At 25.7% G+C, this 18,067-nt stretch overlaps 2 protein-coding genes across 3 annotated transcripts; one reads left to right on the forward strand and one right to left on the reverse strand.

The window, feature by feature from the left end:
- The first annotated feature begins 115 nt into the window (after positions 1-115).
- On the forward strand, positions 116-13,733 carry LOC122855583 (protein PF14_0175-like). Of its 2 annotated transcripts, XM_044157065.1 has the most exons (6): positions 116-547; positions 2,294-2,537; positions 3,090-3,174; positions 3,681-3,798; positions 5,639-5,893; positions 6,219-13,733. In XM_044157065.1, the coding sequence occupies exons 2-6, from the start codon at positions 2,375-2,377 to the stop codon at positions 13,167-13,169; spliced, it is 7,572 nt and encodes a 2,523-aa protein (XP_044013000.1). In that variant the 5' UTR covers positions 116-547; positions 2,294-2,374; the 3' UTR covers positions 13,170-13,733. The 2 variants fall into 2 exon arrangements, with proteins under 2 accessions (XP_044013000.1, XP_044013001.1); XM_044157066.1 differs by lacking the exons at positions 116-547; positions 2,294-2,537; positions 3,090-3,174; positions 3,681-3,798 and adding an exon at positions 4,725-5,441.
- An 899-nt stretch (positions 13,734-14,632) lies between these two features.
- Positions 14,633-16,386, reverse strand: LOC122855584 (WD repeat-containing protein 61). Its single transcript, XM_044157068.1, has 8 exons — positions 16,183-16,386; positions 15,989-16,107; positions 15,752-15,921; positions 15,433-15,671; positions 15,263-15,356; positions 15,090-15,183; positions 14,841-15,012; positions 14,633-14,768 (listed from the first exon to the last, which is right to left on the reverse strand). The coding sequence occupies exons 1-8, from the start codon at positions 16,183-16,185 to the stop codon at positions 14,676-14,678; spliced, it is 984 nt and encodes a 327-aa protein (XP_044013003.1). The 5' UTR covers positions 16,186-16,386; the 3' UTR covers positions 14,633-14,675.
- Positions 16,387-18,067: the final 1,681 nt, after the last annotated feature.

An 18,067-nucleotide genomic window follows, 5' to 3' on the forward strand; every position in this document is an offset into this window, starting at 1 on the left:
TATTTTTACACAATTGAGGGCGCTTTTTTGTCGTTGTTATGTGATAGGGGTTTAATGTCGTTTTGCTGAAAATAAAGCTTGATTTAAAACAAGAGAAGGGAAAGAGAGAAAATCAGGGAGAGAGACGAATCAAAATAAAAAATACAGTGGCATTATTATTGTTACTGTTGTTGCAAACAGTTGCAAAAGAAAGTACTCCTCATGTTGTACAATTATACTGTCGCGTGCTTGTGTATGTGTTGTTTTTTAATTTAATTAATTTTTTATATGGTGATCGCGTCTTCAGACTGTTTAGAGAGGATGCATAATAATTTGCCTGGTTTTATAATATTCGTGTATACATAACCAAAAAAAACATTGTCAATTTGTTAACAATCTTTGTCTAATTGTTTACATCAATTTGAGTGTTTTACATCATCAATAAATGTGTGCTAATTTACTTGTAACATTGGATATTGTTTAACAATCTTAAATATAATTTACGAAAGAAGGAAATTTGTTTGCAGTTATTTAAAATCTTGTCAGATTTTATTTTTTCAAGGATAAGGTAAAGTGTCTTGATTACTTTATTTAATTATTGTTATTATGTTTATGGCGTAAATAATTATTATAGCTTCTAAATAGTTTTGTTAATTATGTTATTAAAATCTTTAAGACTTCCTGTTATTTTTTTTTTTTTTTTCTACGGGTCAAAAGATTTGTATAAAAATCTTTTGTTTCTTGCAAAATTTTATTTTTTTAAATTATTGTATTTTTAGATATTTAATTTCCAATAATTTATTTTTAATAAATAATTTTTATTTCATGTAAATACAAGTTGCGTGATCATTGACCGAAAATTAAATGAGAAAAAAAAAATCATCTGTGCATAACGTGTTGTTGTTCATTCCTAGATGATGATCATTTAGAAAAATAAAAAAAAGAAATATCTCTTGATTTTTATTTATAATTAATAATACAAATGTTAATAATAAATTATTATATTTATTTATAAATATTTCATTGAAGCTACAATTGTGGATTTTAAATTTATTCGTGAAATTAAAAATTAAAAATTTATAAATAGAAAACTTAGGTATATTTTTTTTTTTTCAAGTAGGTCAGTGCGCTTATTTTATAGACCTATGATATCTATATATTTAAAAGGAAATAATGGTCATCAAAGGAGTACAAATTTATTTTATCTATAGAAAATAATCAGTAGCAATATTCCCTTCTAAATTACGGTTTTTTTTTTTTTCCTTCATGACAAATCAATTGCCATTGTTTAAAAGATATGAAAAAAAAAAACACAGGCTATTAACAATTTCTATTTTTAAACTATTATCTCGCTATTATACTGATAAAATTAATCTGACTTTGTTTTTTATGATATTTATAATTTTACCTTGTTTTGAATAATAATAATTCAAAATAACAAAATTTGTCCATGTGGATCCATGTGGATTGCTTATTACAAGGTCAATCGGAAAAATAAATAATATATTTTCTGTTCTTTTATGGCATCTTGAGAAACCAGACGACATTCTTGTCAAGGTTGTGACCATAATTTAACATATGATTTCATTCTTAAAAATATGACAATTAACAATCAAAATTTACCGTAAAATAATACATCAAATAAATAACAAGCTTCACAAAAAATCTTAGAAATAAAATTTTTTACATTATTTTAATAAGTGCACTTTTGCGCGTGCTAAAACAACTCGATAAATTGATTTTTTTTATTTTTATTTATGCACATTATACATTCGTGTTGTTGACCGAAGTATAAACCTAGTTGAATGCTCTCTCTTTACTTCTATTTTTTTTCTAATAAACATATTTATAAATGCATATGAAAAATTAATAATTTATGATAATTAAATTATTATATTAATTTATGATTTTTAATTTATTCTTAGACGAAAAAAAAATATATATTTTATACACGTTATGTTGAAAATGAAACGCCCTAACGCCTCAGTATTTGTAAGGTGCTTTTTTGTTATTATTATTTATTTTTTACTTTTTTTCCATCATGTGTGTACATAGTACAATTAACCACCAAGCGCCATTGTCATTGCAAGTCACGTACTTTATCATTATTGTTATTATTATTATTTTGTAAGAGAGGAAGACACACTCCCTCAACAGCCCTAGACGACGACGACACTTTTATTTTTATTATAATTTTTTATATTACGTTTAATAATCGTGCTGGGTTTTTAAAATAAAACATGAATAAATTTTAATGATGATTTATTCAGCTTGCTTACTTCATTTCCTATTGTCATTTTTTTGTTTATTATAGATTGGTCTCGAATGGATATTCGAGTGAAACGTGGACCCCAGGGGGTAGAAATAAATATTGTTATTGCTGAAGAAGAGGACTATGACGCTGCCGGTATCAAGTTATGAGGCACTTCTTGTTCAAGTACGCGAACTTACTAATGAGACCATTCTACTTCAACAACAATTATCATCTGATCTTTTTGATAATATTGATCGTTCAAGTGGTGTCAATTGTCATTCAATAAAACAACAAATTAATACTGGTAATTATTATATTTGTAGATGATTTTTTTGTTCTTTTTTATTAAATTGATTGATTAACTTTTGAATAAACCAGATAGATTTTACTATTTATATCAGATTTAATTCACTCGTTTGTCTGGACGTCATATTAAAAAATTTTATTATCGATTTAAAATTTATTTTAAAAAATATTAGCCAGATTGTAAATTGTCTAGAATAAATTTTAACTCTACCAAGTCAGTCATATGTTAAAAGAAATAAAAAATAATAATGGCGTTTGGATCTTTGCCATGTTGCTGCCAAAAGTAAAATGCATTCACTTGAAAATTAGCAATTGTTTTTTTATATTAAAAAATATATGTAATATTTATGTTTTTAATTTATAAAACAGTTGAATAATGTCGATTAAATTTATTAAACTTAAACAGGTTAGATAAAATTATCAATTAGTCAAATAAATTGCTGATTTAATAAAAAACATTTGTTAAATAATTTTATGGATTATTTATGTAAGTTAATAAAATTGATTATATTTATTAATTTATAATTTTTTTGATATTTATTTTTTCCAGACAAATTATTGACGGGCAATGTGAGACATCAAATTGATAGAAGCCGAGTCTCTGATACTGGACAATCAACATTTAACGATAGAAAGTAAATTTTTTTTATTATTTATAAAATTATTATAATCATTCGTGTTAGAATTTTAACAAACCAACATCATTTTTTTATTATATACATTATTTTCTTGCTCTTTTTTATTATGTTCTTGTTGGATTTTAGTTTTTTTTTATTTTCTTTATATAATATAATGGAAGAAGTAGCACGTGAGTTGCATTTATTTTTATTTTTATTTATTTTTTTTCCACCGTTGCATATCCATAACAATTACCTTGCATATGAACTTGCATTTCTTTCAAGTGAAAACCGTTAAAAATAAAAAAGTAGCTGTTCTTTAGTCTGTACAAATTTTTTTTTTTCTGTTTTAACTTATAAATAGAGCTTTTACGTCTTTTGTCAGTGCAGGTATGTTTTTAAGCTTTCAATTTTTTTTTTTTTTCCCTTTTCCTTTTGTATGGAATAAAAAACTGTGTTAATATGGAAAAAAAAAAATTATTTTTATGAATAATTTGTATTAATGTTTGTTGTAAATATTTCAGCTCAACAAATTATCAATCTGGATTTTTGGAAACAGTACCAGAAAGCCTTGATCCAAGTGAATTAACAGAAAAATTATTAACTTGGCGTGACATTCAACAAAAGTCATTGAATAAACAGGTAATGCATTTTTTTTTTGAATAAAATATTTATAAATAATAATAACTATTGATTCACATTGATGAATATTTAATTGATTTGAAATTAAAATAAAACTTGTTTTTAAATATTTCCAAAATAGAAATTCAATTGAAAATAATAAAATTGCGCTTGCGTGTAATGAATCTAGCAGTGCGTATGTACTTTCGAAAATTTGCGCAAGCGCAATATTTATAATAAAATAAAAAAAAAGATAATCTCAATTTAATTTTCATACCTATATAAATTATTAATCAATAATAAAAATAAAAAACCAGGTTTGATCATTTATTTTTTATCGTGCGACACAATTATTTATCGTAACGTTTTACTATCTTCAATAAAAATTGATAATATAATTTTTAATACCGTACAAAGTACCTTTAATTCCAAAAAAAAAAAATAAAAATAAAAATAAATATTCAATTATATTGATGAATCTTTAAATCATATAGTTTTTTTTTTTTAATTTTTTTTAAAGAGATAATTTAAAACTAAAAAAAGGCACATGATAATGATCATCTTGAGATACACAGTGAAAAAAAAAAACATAGCATGGTAAAGAGTGACTCATGTCATGATTCATCATCAGAGCAAGTAAAGACCAGCTGTTTTTACCCCCCTACTTATTTAACGTCAGTTATTTCTGCAACTCTATGTAGTTAAAAAAAAAATGTAAATGTTGTCTGTTGTGTATTTAATATTCAGTGCATCTTCTATAATAAATATTTAAATTTATTATCACAGACAATATATGGACCTTTAAATATTCGATAAATATTTATTTTTTTTGACTAATTTAAAGTTAGTTATGTAATAGATTTAATTGCAATTAAAATTAATTAAATCAATCAATTAATTTACAACGTTAGAATGAATTTAAAAATAACTTTTTTGGTAAATAAATATTGATTGATATTTCATCATCGTGTGTGTGGTTTATTGGAAAGAGTTAAAAAAAAAAAAAAAAATAGTTAAAAGGATTCTGGGGTACAGAGCGAGATGATGTGAGTAGTGAAACACTTTGGAAAATCTTTGCTTCAGCGTCTGCGCTTTGTCGTACATATTCCCGATGGGATTGTACTCACAGTTTGTCAGTCAATCTCTCACGAATTTATACTGATTATTTAGTATATCATAGCCAAACCCTTTTTAATTTATAAAAAATGATTGTTATCATATCAATGAGTATTCAAGTGAAATAGTGAAAATAATTAATTGAAAAACAAAAAAAACAGCTTAGTCAATGTGATTTTTCCTTTTTTATTTTTCTTTTTTTTAATTTGTTTTTTATTTTAAATTAATTAATTTTTAAAATGGTTGATGATAATACAGACAAATTAAAAAGCGTTCAATCGCAAAAATATTATTCATCAGATATTTGTGGTACTCGTATTCCATTGCCACGAAGTAGTAATTCATCTTTAAATAATATTTCAAAAATTGATAGTAAAATAACTAAAACAGAGAAAAACCGTTTAAAATTATTTAAAAAAAATTGTGTAGATAATAATTATGTGGATGATGTAAATGACAAAGAAATACGAATAACTAATGAATCATCCAGTAAATATATACCACGTTATCAATTATCAAGTTCAAAGATTTATCAAGTTGATTCAAAGGTATATTTTTTTTTTATCTTTTTTAAAAAAAAAAACCGATCAGAGAATGAAAGAAATTAAAAAAAATTATTTTCTATATCAATAAATATTTGTTGTAAAAATAAAAAAATTTTTTTACTGCGGTACAATGTGTAATTAATAAAAATAATAAATTCAGAACCTTGACTTTTATTTATTTCTTGTATTACTTTGCGCAGGAGGAATCGCAGTTGCGTCTCGAAAAACAGCATAAAAAACATCAGTTTAACAACACGTTCTATCCGGACAAGCTGGACTTGCCGGCAACTACGTGTCTTCCTCAATATCATCAACAATATCAACAAAATTCAATAAACGACAATACAGAATTAAAAACTGGCACAAATTCTTATCAATTATTGTCTAATGAAAAATGCAAATTTAAAGAAATAAATTTCATGGAGGGACAAACTTCAACTTCACTTAAATCACAGGTAAATATTATATATTTTAAATAATAATACATGATTTTGTGTTGAAAATTAAAGTTCAAAAATTAAAAGCTCAATGTTATTTGAAGCGAGGAACCCTCGATGTATATTATCACCCACCCAAACGGCGTCGTCCATAATAATAACAACAAAAATAATAATAATAAAAACACTACTATACAGTGAGACGTAGTATTGATTTTCATCGTTTGCCCTTTACTTTTTACTCTACATCTACTCATCTTTTCTTTTCTTTTTTTTTTTCTTTCATCAATCCCAATCTCAAAAGAATAATAATAATTTTTATATTAAAAATTAATTATTACAGATTAAAACGAGTGATGATTCAAAGAAGAATTATCAGGATGATGATTGTAGTAGTGATGAGGAAATAAAAAATGTTAAAAAACAACATCAACAATCAACATCATCATTGTCATCATGTAGCAATGGTGGTACATGGCCAATTAAAAAAGATACATGGATGGAAAATCAAAATGTATTATATTCAAGTAAAACATCAACATCAAGTGGTTTAATAAATCATGATATGGCAAGTGTTATGAGTTTTTCATCATCAGCAGGTAGTGGATGTTCTGGTAGTGTTGGAAATGGTCATAGACGTCTTGGAGCAAAAGTTGATGTTGTTTATAGTTTACTTGGTATGCTTGGAAGTAATGAGGGTCGTGAAGATATGAGTGGTACATTATTAGCAATGAGTAATTCAATTGATAGTTGTCTTATAATGCGTCAATCTGGTTGTTTGCCATTATTAATACAATTAATTCATGCACGTGGACAAGATATAGAAACACGTGAACGTGCATCACAAGCACTTCATAATGTAATACATGCAAGATGTGATGAAAAAGTTGGTAGACGTGAAGTACGTGTATTACGTTTACTTGAACAAATACGTGATTATTGTCAAATGTTAAGAATATCATTGAATACTGAACGTCCATTGGATGATTTAGAAAGACATCCTGGACCAACAATTGCTGCACTTATGAAATTATCATTTGATGAAGCACACAGACATGCAATGTGTCAACTTGGTGGTCTTCATGCTGTTGCTGAACTCATTGAAATGGATCATGCTGCACATGGTAGTAATTCAAATGATCCAACATGTATAACATTACGTAGATATGCTGGTATGGCATTGACAAATTTAACATTTGGTGATGGTAATAATAAAGCATTATTATGTTCATTTCTTGAATTTATGAAATCATTAGTATTACAATTACAAAGTATAAGTGATGATTTACGTCAAGTAACAGCATCTGTATTACGTAATTTATCATGGCGTGCTGATAGTGGTTCTAAAAAAACATTACGTGAAGTTGGTGCTGTTGTTGGATTAATGAAAGCATCAATGGAAGGTAGTAAAGAATCAACATTAAAATCAATATTATCAGCATTATGGAATCTTTCAGCACATTGTAGTACAAATAAAGTTGATATTTGTGCTGTTGATGGTGCATTAGGTTTTCTTGTTGATATGTTAAGTTATAATGCACCATCAAAAACACTTGCTATTATTGAAAATGCTGGTGGTATATTACGTAATGTATCAAGTCATATTGCTGTTAGAGATGATTATCGTAAAATTGTACGTGAACGTGGATGTTTACAAGTACTATTATCACAATTAAGATCACCAAGTTTAACTGTTGTTAGTAATGCATGTGGTGCATTATGGAATTTATCTGCTCGTTGTCCACATGATCAACGTTTATTATGGGATCTTGGTGCAGTACCAATGCTACGTAGTCTTGTACATTCAAAACATAAAATGATATCAATGGGTTCATCAGCAGCATTAAAAAATTTATTATCAGCAAGACCTGGTGGTAGTAATTTAGTACATTTAGATTCAACAGCACGTGGTTTAGGTTTACCAGCATTACCAACACTTGGTGCACGTAGACAAAAAGCATTGGAACAAGAAATTGATCAAAATTTATCAGAAACATGTGACAATATTGAACCAAGTACATCACCAATAACAAAAGATAATAATAATAATAAATTTACATTTAATGAAACAAATTTTAATGATATTACTACAACAAATACAAGATTAAAAACATCATATCAACGTAATAAATTTAATAATAATAATAGTAATAATAATGGTGTATCACGTAGTGAATCAAGAGAATCAATGAAATCAATAACAAGTACACATTCTGATACAATATTTGAACGTGTACATAGACATGTTACTGGTGCTTGTATTAATCCAAATGATATATTTATTAAACAACAATCATCATCACTACATTCAGCTGTTGATTTTAATCAAACATTTAAAACAGATTATCAAAATAAAACAAGTCAAATTGAAAAAAATTATGCATTAAAATATAATAATACAACAAATCCAAATGATATTATAAGACCAACTGAATTAGGAATAAATATACTTGATATTGGTGAAATAAGATGTACAAGTTCAACAATGTCATGGGCTGCTGGTCCAAATCAACAATCAATATCACCATTATTAAGATCTTCAATTGATGATAAATCATTGACAACATCATCAAATAATATTAATTTACTTGATGAAGAACAAATTATTGATGAAAGTTTTGATAAACATTTAAAAAGTCCATCGACGTCATCAACAGCAACAACAACATTTAAATCAATTAAAAATACAAAAATTAATTCACCAACATTGAGTAGTCATGCATCTGAAATTGATCCATTTAGTGATTATGCTGAAACTGATTTGGATCAACCAACAAATTATAGTCTTCGTTATGCTGAAAAAAATTCTGATGAAGATGAAAAACAAAGTTCTGGATATTTTGCTGGTAGTGAACAAGATATTGAGGATACAGTTAAAACATATTATACAGAAGGTACACCATATGAAAATTCATTAAATTCATCAAGAGCAACATCACATTCTGATCTTCAAGATGACACTAAAAATACTAAACTTATTGATAAACTAAATGCTGATGAACGTGGTATTATAACACGTATGAAAGAGTTGAATATTTATGAAAGAAAAACATCATCATCATCCTCATCATCATCAAAACGTAATAGTTATATTGATAAAACTGAAAATCCAATATTAAATTCATCATTAAAACGTTTAAGTTTACCACCAAATCCTATAGATATTAATTCAGATATTGATTCTGGTATTGATGGTATAAATACAAATTATAAAAAAATAAATAAAAATTTTGATGATCACGTTGTTGTTGAATCAACAACAGTAAGATTAAATTCACTTGGTAATATTATTAACAATGATGAAAGTAAAATAATAAATGATTGTAAATTAAGAGAAAGAGAAATTAAATTATCAAAAAAACAACTAATTGGTACAATTGAACCTGAAAGTTTAACTGAATCATTGGCAAGTGATGCTGATGATAATGAAGATGATGAAGATTTATTAGCTGCTTGTATTCATGTTGGAATGCAAAATAATCGTCATAATCAATCATTTTCACGTAATAGTTTAGAGACAATAAATAACAGTGGTCATTTGACACGTTATGAAACAAGTACTGAACTTAATCAAGTTGAAGAAAAAACAAATAATCCATCAAAGCTATTTAATATGAAATTAAATTCAGATGATGATTTAACATTAATTAATAATAATAATACTATAGATTTAAATACAACAAATGAAGATTCTTCAGTAAATTCAATTGAAGAAAATGACATGCATCCAACTGGTGAATGTGCTGAAAGTATGGAGTCATATGATTCTGTTGAAAGATCAGAACAAGTACTTTTAGAACTTTGTATTAAAAAAATGTCAAATGATAAATCAAGTCAAGATATAATTGATGGAAAAAATGATAATAATAATATTAGTCAAGAAGATGCAAATAATTGTGAAGAATATCGTCGTCAACGTGATCCAGATGCAATGATTGCATGTTTAGATCGTTTAACAGCAACTTTAGTACAAGAAACAGAAGCAATGAGAGAAAAAGAATTATCAACAATGAAACAAAGTACAATGAGTGATAAAATTGATACATGGAATGAAGATTCACCAAATGACAATTCATTTCCAACAATAACAATGTCAGCTCCATTTGTTGGATCATTTAAAAGTGATGAAAATCCAGGTACATTACAAAGTTTATCATCAGAAGAAAGTCCTATACCAGCAAGAAAAAATAATATTAATTTAAATAATGAAATGATGACAACATCTAAAATTATTGAACAAGAAGCATTTAAATTAGCTGAAGCAGTTAATGCTGAATATGGTGAAATAAGTATTCCTTGTAATGATTTAGAATCAATAAAACCACCATCAACAATGGGTAGTGCTGGATCTCTTGTAACAAGTTATACAGCTCCAGAAAATTGTGATAATAATTCAATGATAAATAATGAACGTTGTTATTCAACTTCACTTCCATCTGGACTTGTTAAAAATAGCAGAAAAAAATCGCTACCAATTGGAATTGTTGCTAAAAGAGCACTTGGACAAACATCAAATACAATACACAGTATAAGTCTTGAAAATTTATTAAATGACACATCAAGTATATCACAATTGGAAAATGTTAAACCACCATCAATGATGGAAGATTTATTGACATTGGATAGTGTTGGTGATATGGAAAATAGTATGTTGAGTGTTGCTAGTATAACATCTGAAATTGCTGATTTAAAATATGGTAATACAAATGATTGTTCATTTGATATCGTTAAACCAATTGCAAATACATTATCAATGACATGTAAAAGATATGCTGAGGGTAGTGCTGGTAATAGTTTATCTGAATATCTTGAAAATATTAATCCACCAAGTTTATTAAATGAAGTTAGTGAAATTGATGATACAACTGTTGATGCAAATACAGATACAATGTGTAGTGATACATTGTGTATGGATATTGAATTATTGAGTGAAGAACTTGGTGTAACACATACAATTTATTCACATAAAATTGATGAAAATGATAATGATACTGATGGTGCAACAACACCAATACCAACTGAATATAGTCTGAGTAGTTCAGCTGAATCAACACCTAAAAAACGTCATCATAAAAATCATTTAACACCAAAACAAAAAAGACAACTAGCTAAAGAAAGATATAAAACATATACGATTGCTGCTGAGTTAGTTAAAAAAGAAGAAGAAGAAAGAAAAAAATTAAATGTTAATGGTAAATTATCATTTACAAAATTAACACCTAAACAAAAAAGACAAGAAGATCGTGCACGTTTTCAAACTCAAGTACTTGATAATCCATTGAAAAATATTATTACAAATTTAGCTCAACAAGAGACAAAAGAAGAAGAAAATAATAATGAAGAAGAAGAAGATAAAAATAGTAGTGAGTTTGATATTAAAAAAAATGATACAACAGATAAATCACAGTCATTGATGAAATCTGGAATTCCATCATTCAAAGGATTAACAGGAACATTTAATAAAAAAAAAACACGTGTTGAAAATAAAGATCGTTATCAAACAAAAATATTAAATGAATCAAGTAATTCAAATGACATTACAACATCATCTGAAGAAGTACAAACAATGCTTGAAAAAAATTCAAATATTGTTAATGAAAAAACAATAACAACAACAAATACAGATAAATATTCAACATATGTAAGAAAAAGTCATCAAGAAATTGAAAATAATGTTTATGATAATGAGGATGATGATGATAATAGTAATGATGTTGAATTACAAAAAAAAGATAAAACTCTTACACAACAAGATATTTATGAAAATGATAATGATGAAGATGAGGATGATGTTAATGCAAATAGTGATTCAGAAGATGAAATAATTGAAGTTGAAGTTATTGAGGAACAACAGCCAAAAAAACCAAAAATAATAAAACCAAGTGGCTCAATGAGTCGTGATCCATCAGTTGATTCAAGTAATCCAGAACCACCAAGTCCAAAAGGCATTAGAGGCAGAAGAAAAGCTCTATATTCAACTCCAAATACTCGTAAATCAACACCACAATCATCACCAATTAAAAAAGTTATATCAAGCATTCCAATTGGACGTAGCAATACAACACCATTAGTAAGAGCAACACGTGCTACAACACTTAGACAAAATAATAATACCAACAACAATAATTTAGCAACAACAACAACAACAAAAGATAATTTATTACAAAAAACAAATTACATTGCAAGAAATGTTGAATTATCAAAGAGAAGTTCAATACCTCAACGTGGAACAAGTTATTCAACAACACCAACAGCAACAACTGGTAAACAATCAATAAAACGTCACAGTACACCACCAGGTTGTCAATCACAAGATAAAAAAAAACCAGATGTGCCAAAACCACTTGAAAGACAAGGTACATTTACAAAAGATGAACCAGAAATGGATAATCCACCAATTGTATCAGCAAATTCATCACCAATAAAAATATCTAAAATAGGTAAATTACAAATATCATCACCAAGTAAATTAAATACAATATTTAAATCAAAAATTAAAAATAATAATTATCAAACAAAATTATCAAAATGTGCAAGTGCTGAGGGTATACCAAGTAAACGTTTATCAATTGGTGAAACATCTAAAATAATATATAATGAAAATGATAAAAAACCAATACTTGTTAAACGTTCAAATACAAATTTAAATTTAAATACACAATCATCATTATTAAATCCAAGTGGATCAAAAAAAAATCAAAAAGATCCAACAAGTAAAATTAAAAGTTTATGGAAAAAAGTTGAAGAAAATAAATTTAAACAAAAATATGAAAAACCAGATAAACGACAATGGATTACAAAAGAACATTGTAATACTAAAAGTGCTGATGATGATGATGATAATAATAATAATATAACAGAAACAAAAAATTCAACTTATCGTTTATTTAGAAGTTCAACATTTGAGGGTGTGCCAAAACAATCAAATTTATTAAAAAATAAAACTAAAATAACTGATAAATTAACTGAAGTATCAATTGATGATGATAAAAGTATTTCATCTGGTGTTAATAATGACAGTAAAATACCAAAATTTGGTGATACTTGTAAAGGTAAAAAAAAACAAAGTGGATATGATACTGTTGTGCTGAGAAAACAAAAAAGTATTGATTCAACAGATGGTGATTTAACCAAAAGAATATCACGACTTGGATCATTCATCAGGGTTGATCCTGATAATCCAGAAAATGGATTAAAAATTATAAACAACAACACAACGCAAAATTATCATCAAACAATTGACATTGATACTGAAACAATTGTCACGTCATCCTCAAAAGTCACAACTGTTTAAATAAATATTTATTTAAAATAAAAAAAAATCCATATTAATAATATTATTATTAATCAAACTAATGATAATCGATTCATATAAATTATATAAAAATTGTCGCATTTATTTATCATTTTGGACTAGTCACAAATAATAATAATATTATGTCGTTCTGCATTTTAAAATTATATTTATCATTATTAATTATTTTTCTTCTTTATAAAAGTTTCTAGCTATTATTTATTTATTTTTTTTCATTATTTTTATTCGTTGTTTTGTGTGAGTGTGTTGTAAATATAAAAAAAAAAAGACAACTGCTGGATAATAATAGATTTGAAAAAAAAAAAAAAAAAGCTTGATAGGTACAAACAACAGGTAATATTTAAAAAAAATATTACTTGATTTATCATAATAATAATCCTAATAGAAATTATTATTTATTTGCAAACACTGTATATAAGGTATGAGCCTTTGAATGTTTTTTGTTTTTTTTTTTAGTTTGTATTTTTGATTAATTGTGATTTTAAAGAGCAGAACAACAAGATAATAAAAATATATATAATTTAATATATAATAATCGCAAATTAATTTTTTTTTCAAGACTGAATAATGACATTGAATAAAAAGCGATTATTATAAATACTATTATTAATGATAATAAAATATAAAACAATGAAAAAAAAAAAACATGGAAAATGTTTTAGATGATAAACATTTGAATGACAAGTAATCATCACCCTCCACGTAATAAAATTTATTATTACTTCTAGTCTACATCGATAATGTTTAACTGCTATGATATATATTAATTATTAATAATTATTATTATAATATCTTATCTATTTTGAGTGATAAAAATTAAAAATACTCAAATTTTTTGATGAAAAAAAAAGAGAAAAAAAGAAAAAAAATATATATTTATTTGCATGGGTCAAGATAGCATTGTCATTGTCATTATTATTTTTAAATTAATTATTTGTTCAAATTTATATTTTTGTTAATATTATATTGATAAATAATGTGGCTCGTCTCTTTTTATTCTCTTGTGTGGGAATTAAGAAAGAATTAAAATTGAATTTTTCATTTACAAATTTAAAGCCTTTCATTCCAGTTCGGGTTGATTAAATTTAACTCTTCCAACTTGGAATTTAGTATGGGATCTTTTTTTTATTTTATAAATTGAAATGATGATTATTATTATTATTGTATTATTGTATTATTGGTCCATGCAAATTATTAAAAATGAGCCTAATTTTCTTTTTTTTTTTTAAATTTTTTTGTCAATCAGATGTATGGTAAATATTTTTTTTTCGATTTGTTTATTGATAAATATTGTTTGTCCAGCAACAATTTGATGAATTGTAAATTATCATTAAATAAAATTTAAAATAAAATTTATAGCCAATTATTAAATGATAATAATTTTTCTTGTGTAGGAAGATGGAAAAAAAAAAAAAAAATGAATGAAAATGAAAACATTTAGATAAACTTTTAATATTGAAAATTTGTTTTTTTATTTGTGTCAATTTATTGAGGATATTCATAAAGATTTATAGATTTATCTTCTGAAACTGAGGTAAGGAAATTATTTTTTTCTGGATGATATTTTACTGACCACACCTAAAAACAAATAAAAAATAATATTAAATTAAATTGATAATAAGGTTTTAATTTATAAAAATAATAACATACTTGATCATTGTGTTCTTTAAAAGTATGAAGACACTGTCTTCCACCTAATTGCCATATTTTAACAGTACAATCAGCACTGCATGATGCAAATTTTTGTCCATCTGGAGCAAATGCAACACCCAACACCCAAGAGGCATGTCCAGACAAAGTACCAGCAACATTTGCATCTTTCCTAAATTAAAACCAAGTCAATTAAACATCAATAAACAATTTAAATTTCAGAAATTTACTAATTAATAATCAACTAACACGTCATAAATTTTCATATGTCCATCATCAGATGCAGTCAAAAGGAGCTGTGAGTCCGGAGAAAAAGACAAAGAACGTATAGGCATGGCATGTCCTATAAACAAACAAAAACAATTAATTAATAATCATTACTCAGCTATTAAATTATTAAATTAATTTTCTACAAAATATACCTTCTAATGTTCGTAAAACTTTTCCATATGTTACATCAAAAATATTGATAATACCGTCAATGGCACCACTGGCAATGTATTTTCCATCTGGACTCTATAAAAAATTGAATTATTTTATAAAATAAATAATTACTAACGAATTAATTAAATATATTTTCATAAATACATACGTAAGCAACACTTATGGTGAATTTACCACCTCGTGTATCCAATGTTTGTTCTTGTTTACCACTTTCAGTACCATACATGTGAATTTTACCAGCATGACTACCTGATATTATAAATTTATCATCTGGTGAAAATACAACAGACCAAATATCAACTGGACCAACTTCAATACTTGATAATTTATCACCAGATTCAAGATCCCAAAGTTTTAAACTAGAATCTAACGAACTCGATGCACATTCTGTAAGTTAAATTATTATTAAAATTTAATTAATTATATAATTTAATGTTTTAATAATAGTTATTATTATTTTGTCTTACTTGTGCCATCAGCACTTACAGCAACTGATACAACACCAAGACCATGACCAGTTAATTTGTGTTTTAATTTTAAACTTCCATCTTTTTGTTCCCAAACTTTGACTGTATCATCAACTGAACCAGTTACAATATACTCTGGTGGTTCATCATCACTTGATCTCACTGAATCTCTGTGGATAATAATTTATTAATTTTTGTTTTTTAATAATTTAATTATATTCTATATATTATTTATACCTGGAGTTTTCATTATTATTATCAGGATCGTTTGGAGTATTTGTTTTTTTTGGCTTTCCCCAGGCACATGTCCATATACTATCTTCGTGAGCTTTTTCTGTTTTATGAACTAATGAATACTGTAAAAATAAAAAATTATTATAAACAATACTGTAGTTATTTAACAAACATAATCTTTGAAAATTATATCATACCATTTTTTATTTCTATTGTCAATAGAACACACACAATAATAGTTAACAAGTTTATTAATAAAATATATTTTGTTTATTTTTGCCGGTTGTTGTTGTTGTTGTTGTTGTGTTCAATAAAAATTTATGTTGTTATTTAAAGGTTATAAAACTCTCCATGAACTGACTGTTGCTGATGTCAAGCGCCATGTTTTTTTTTTTATTTTCAATTAAAAAACATGCGCATTGGAATAAGAAATACCTCCTTGGTTGTTCTGTTCTCTTGATATTTTGTGTACAGTTTTTGACTCGGAATATGACTAAGTAGTAGACTCCATGGACTCTATGTATTTTCTAAAACAAAAATATATGTGTGTACCTTTTTTTGAAAATTCAATATTAATGTTTTTAGTTTGAAAAAAGTACATGTAGGCATATAAAATAATTATTTTATTATTTTTTTTTTGCTTGTGAGGTTTTTTTTTTGTTTGATATTTTAAAATTTTGATGTGAATTATTGAATTTGACTATTTTTTTTTTTTAGAAAAAAAAGTTCTTTGGAAATTTTGAGTAACTGATTCAGTAATTTATTCATTGATATATGCAATTGCATCTGGATAATTTTTGTAAGTATATTTTATAAAATTTCAACGCAAAATCTAATTATCAATTTAAATTTATTTTTGCCATTACGGTCTGTAAAATGAGCCAAGTCCCATCACACCATCGTAGATTTTAGTAGCTAAAAAATTCAAAATTCGCTCCAACATTTAAAAATCAACTTTTTCGTGTAATTTTTTTTCCAACAAGTAAATTTAAATATTGCCTAATTTATGTAAATAATTATAATAACTAAACTTGCATATAAAAACAACAAAAAAAAAATTAACAATTAAAAGTAATATTTTTCAACAAATTCATTTTTATTTTAGATTTTTTTTATAATAATTTAAAAAAATTAATAAATATTAGTTTACAAGGTACTTTGTGATAAATATTTGAATGAGAATGTCGAAGGAGAGAGGGAGTTAAGCATGATATTGGTGAAGGACGACTTGTTTATTTTATTAACAACTAAAATACCCAACAGGATAAAAAAATATTTAACCACACCCTCGCTATTTCACCTCGGCAATACATACAAATTTGCTTTGTTATTTTTTTTTATTTATATATTTATCAGGAAGACATGGATAATAACATCAGGAAGAGGACATGTTTTTTAAATATAATAATTATATTGTACAATAAATAAAATAAATATTAACGCGTGTAAATAATATCGATATAGATCTTGATGTCCTTCAAGTACATAATCACAATATCGAACGAGGTCAAATTTTAATATTTTTTATTAATTTTTATTTTGTATCCAAGTGCATCTATATATGCGACAAATATTATCTAGATATTTGATTAAATATTTTTTAGTCGAAACAAATCGTACAAAAAAAAATTCAACCAACTTGAGCGAAATCAAGTTGGAAATTCGGTGGAGAATTGCGGAGATGTTTAATGTCCTGCAACAAAATCATCAATTAATAGAAATTTTTTTTTCATCATAAATCAATGCAAAACATGTTTAAAATATTTATATACTCATCCCAAAAATATAAATATAAATTGAAAATAAAAAAAAGGATAAATTGCAATAAAAAATATTTTGATCCTTGATGGTATTGAGCATGTTTTATGTAATCAATATAAAAACCCGTTACAACACACACATACATTTCATCATTTGCCCCTGAACTTGAATTTTTTTTTAAAATTTTTTCTTCTTTCATTCTTTATTTTATTTTATATACCTTTACCCTGAAGATAATCTTTTTTATTTCTTTCTTTCTTACTCACATTTAAAACAAATCGTTGACACACTTTCATGGATTCTTCATCTGATATTTACCTC

Source organism: Aphidius gifuensis, linkage group LG4 (genome assembly GCF_014905175.1).
Source record: "Aphidius gifuensis isolate YNYX2018 linkage group LG4, ASM1490517v1, whole genome shotgun sequence".
NCBI classification, from domain to species: domain Eukaryota; kingdom Metazoa; phylum Arthropoda; class Insecta; order Hymenoptera; family Braconidae; genus Aphidius; species Aphidius gifuensis.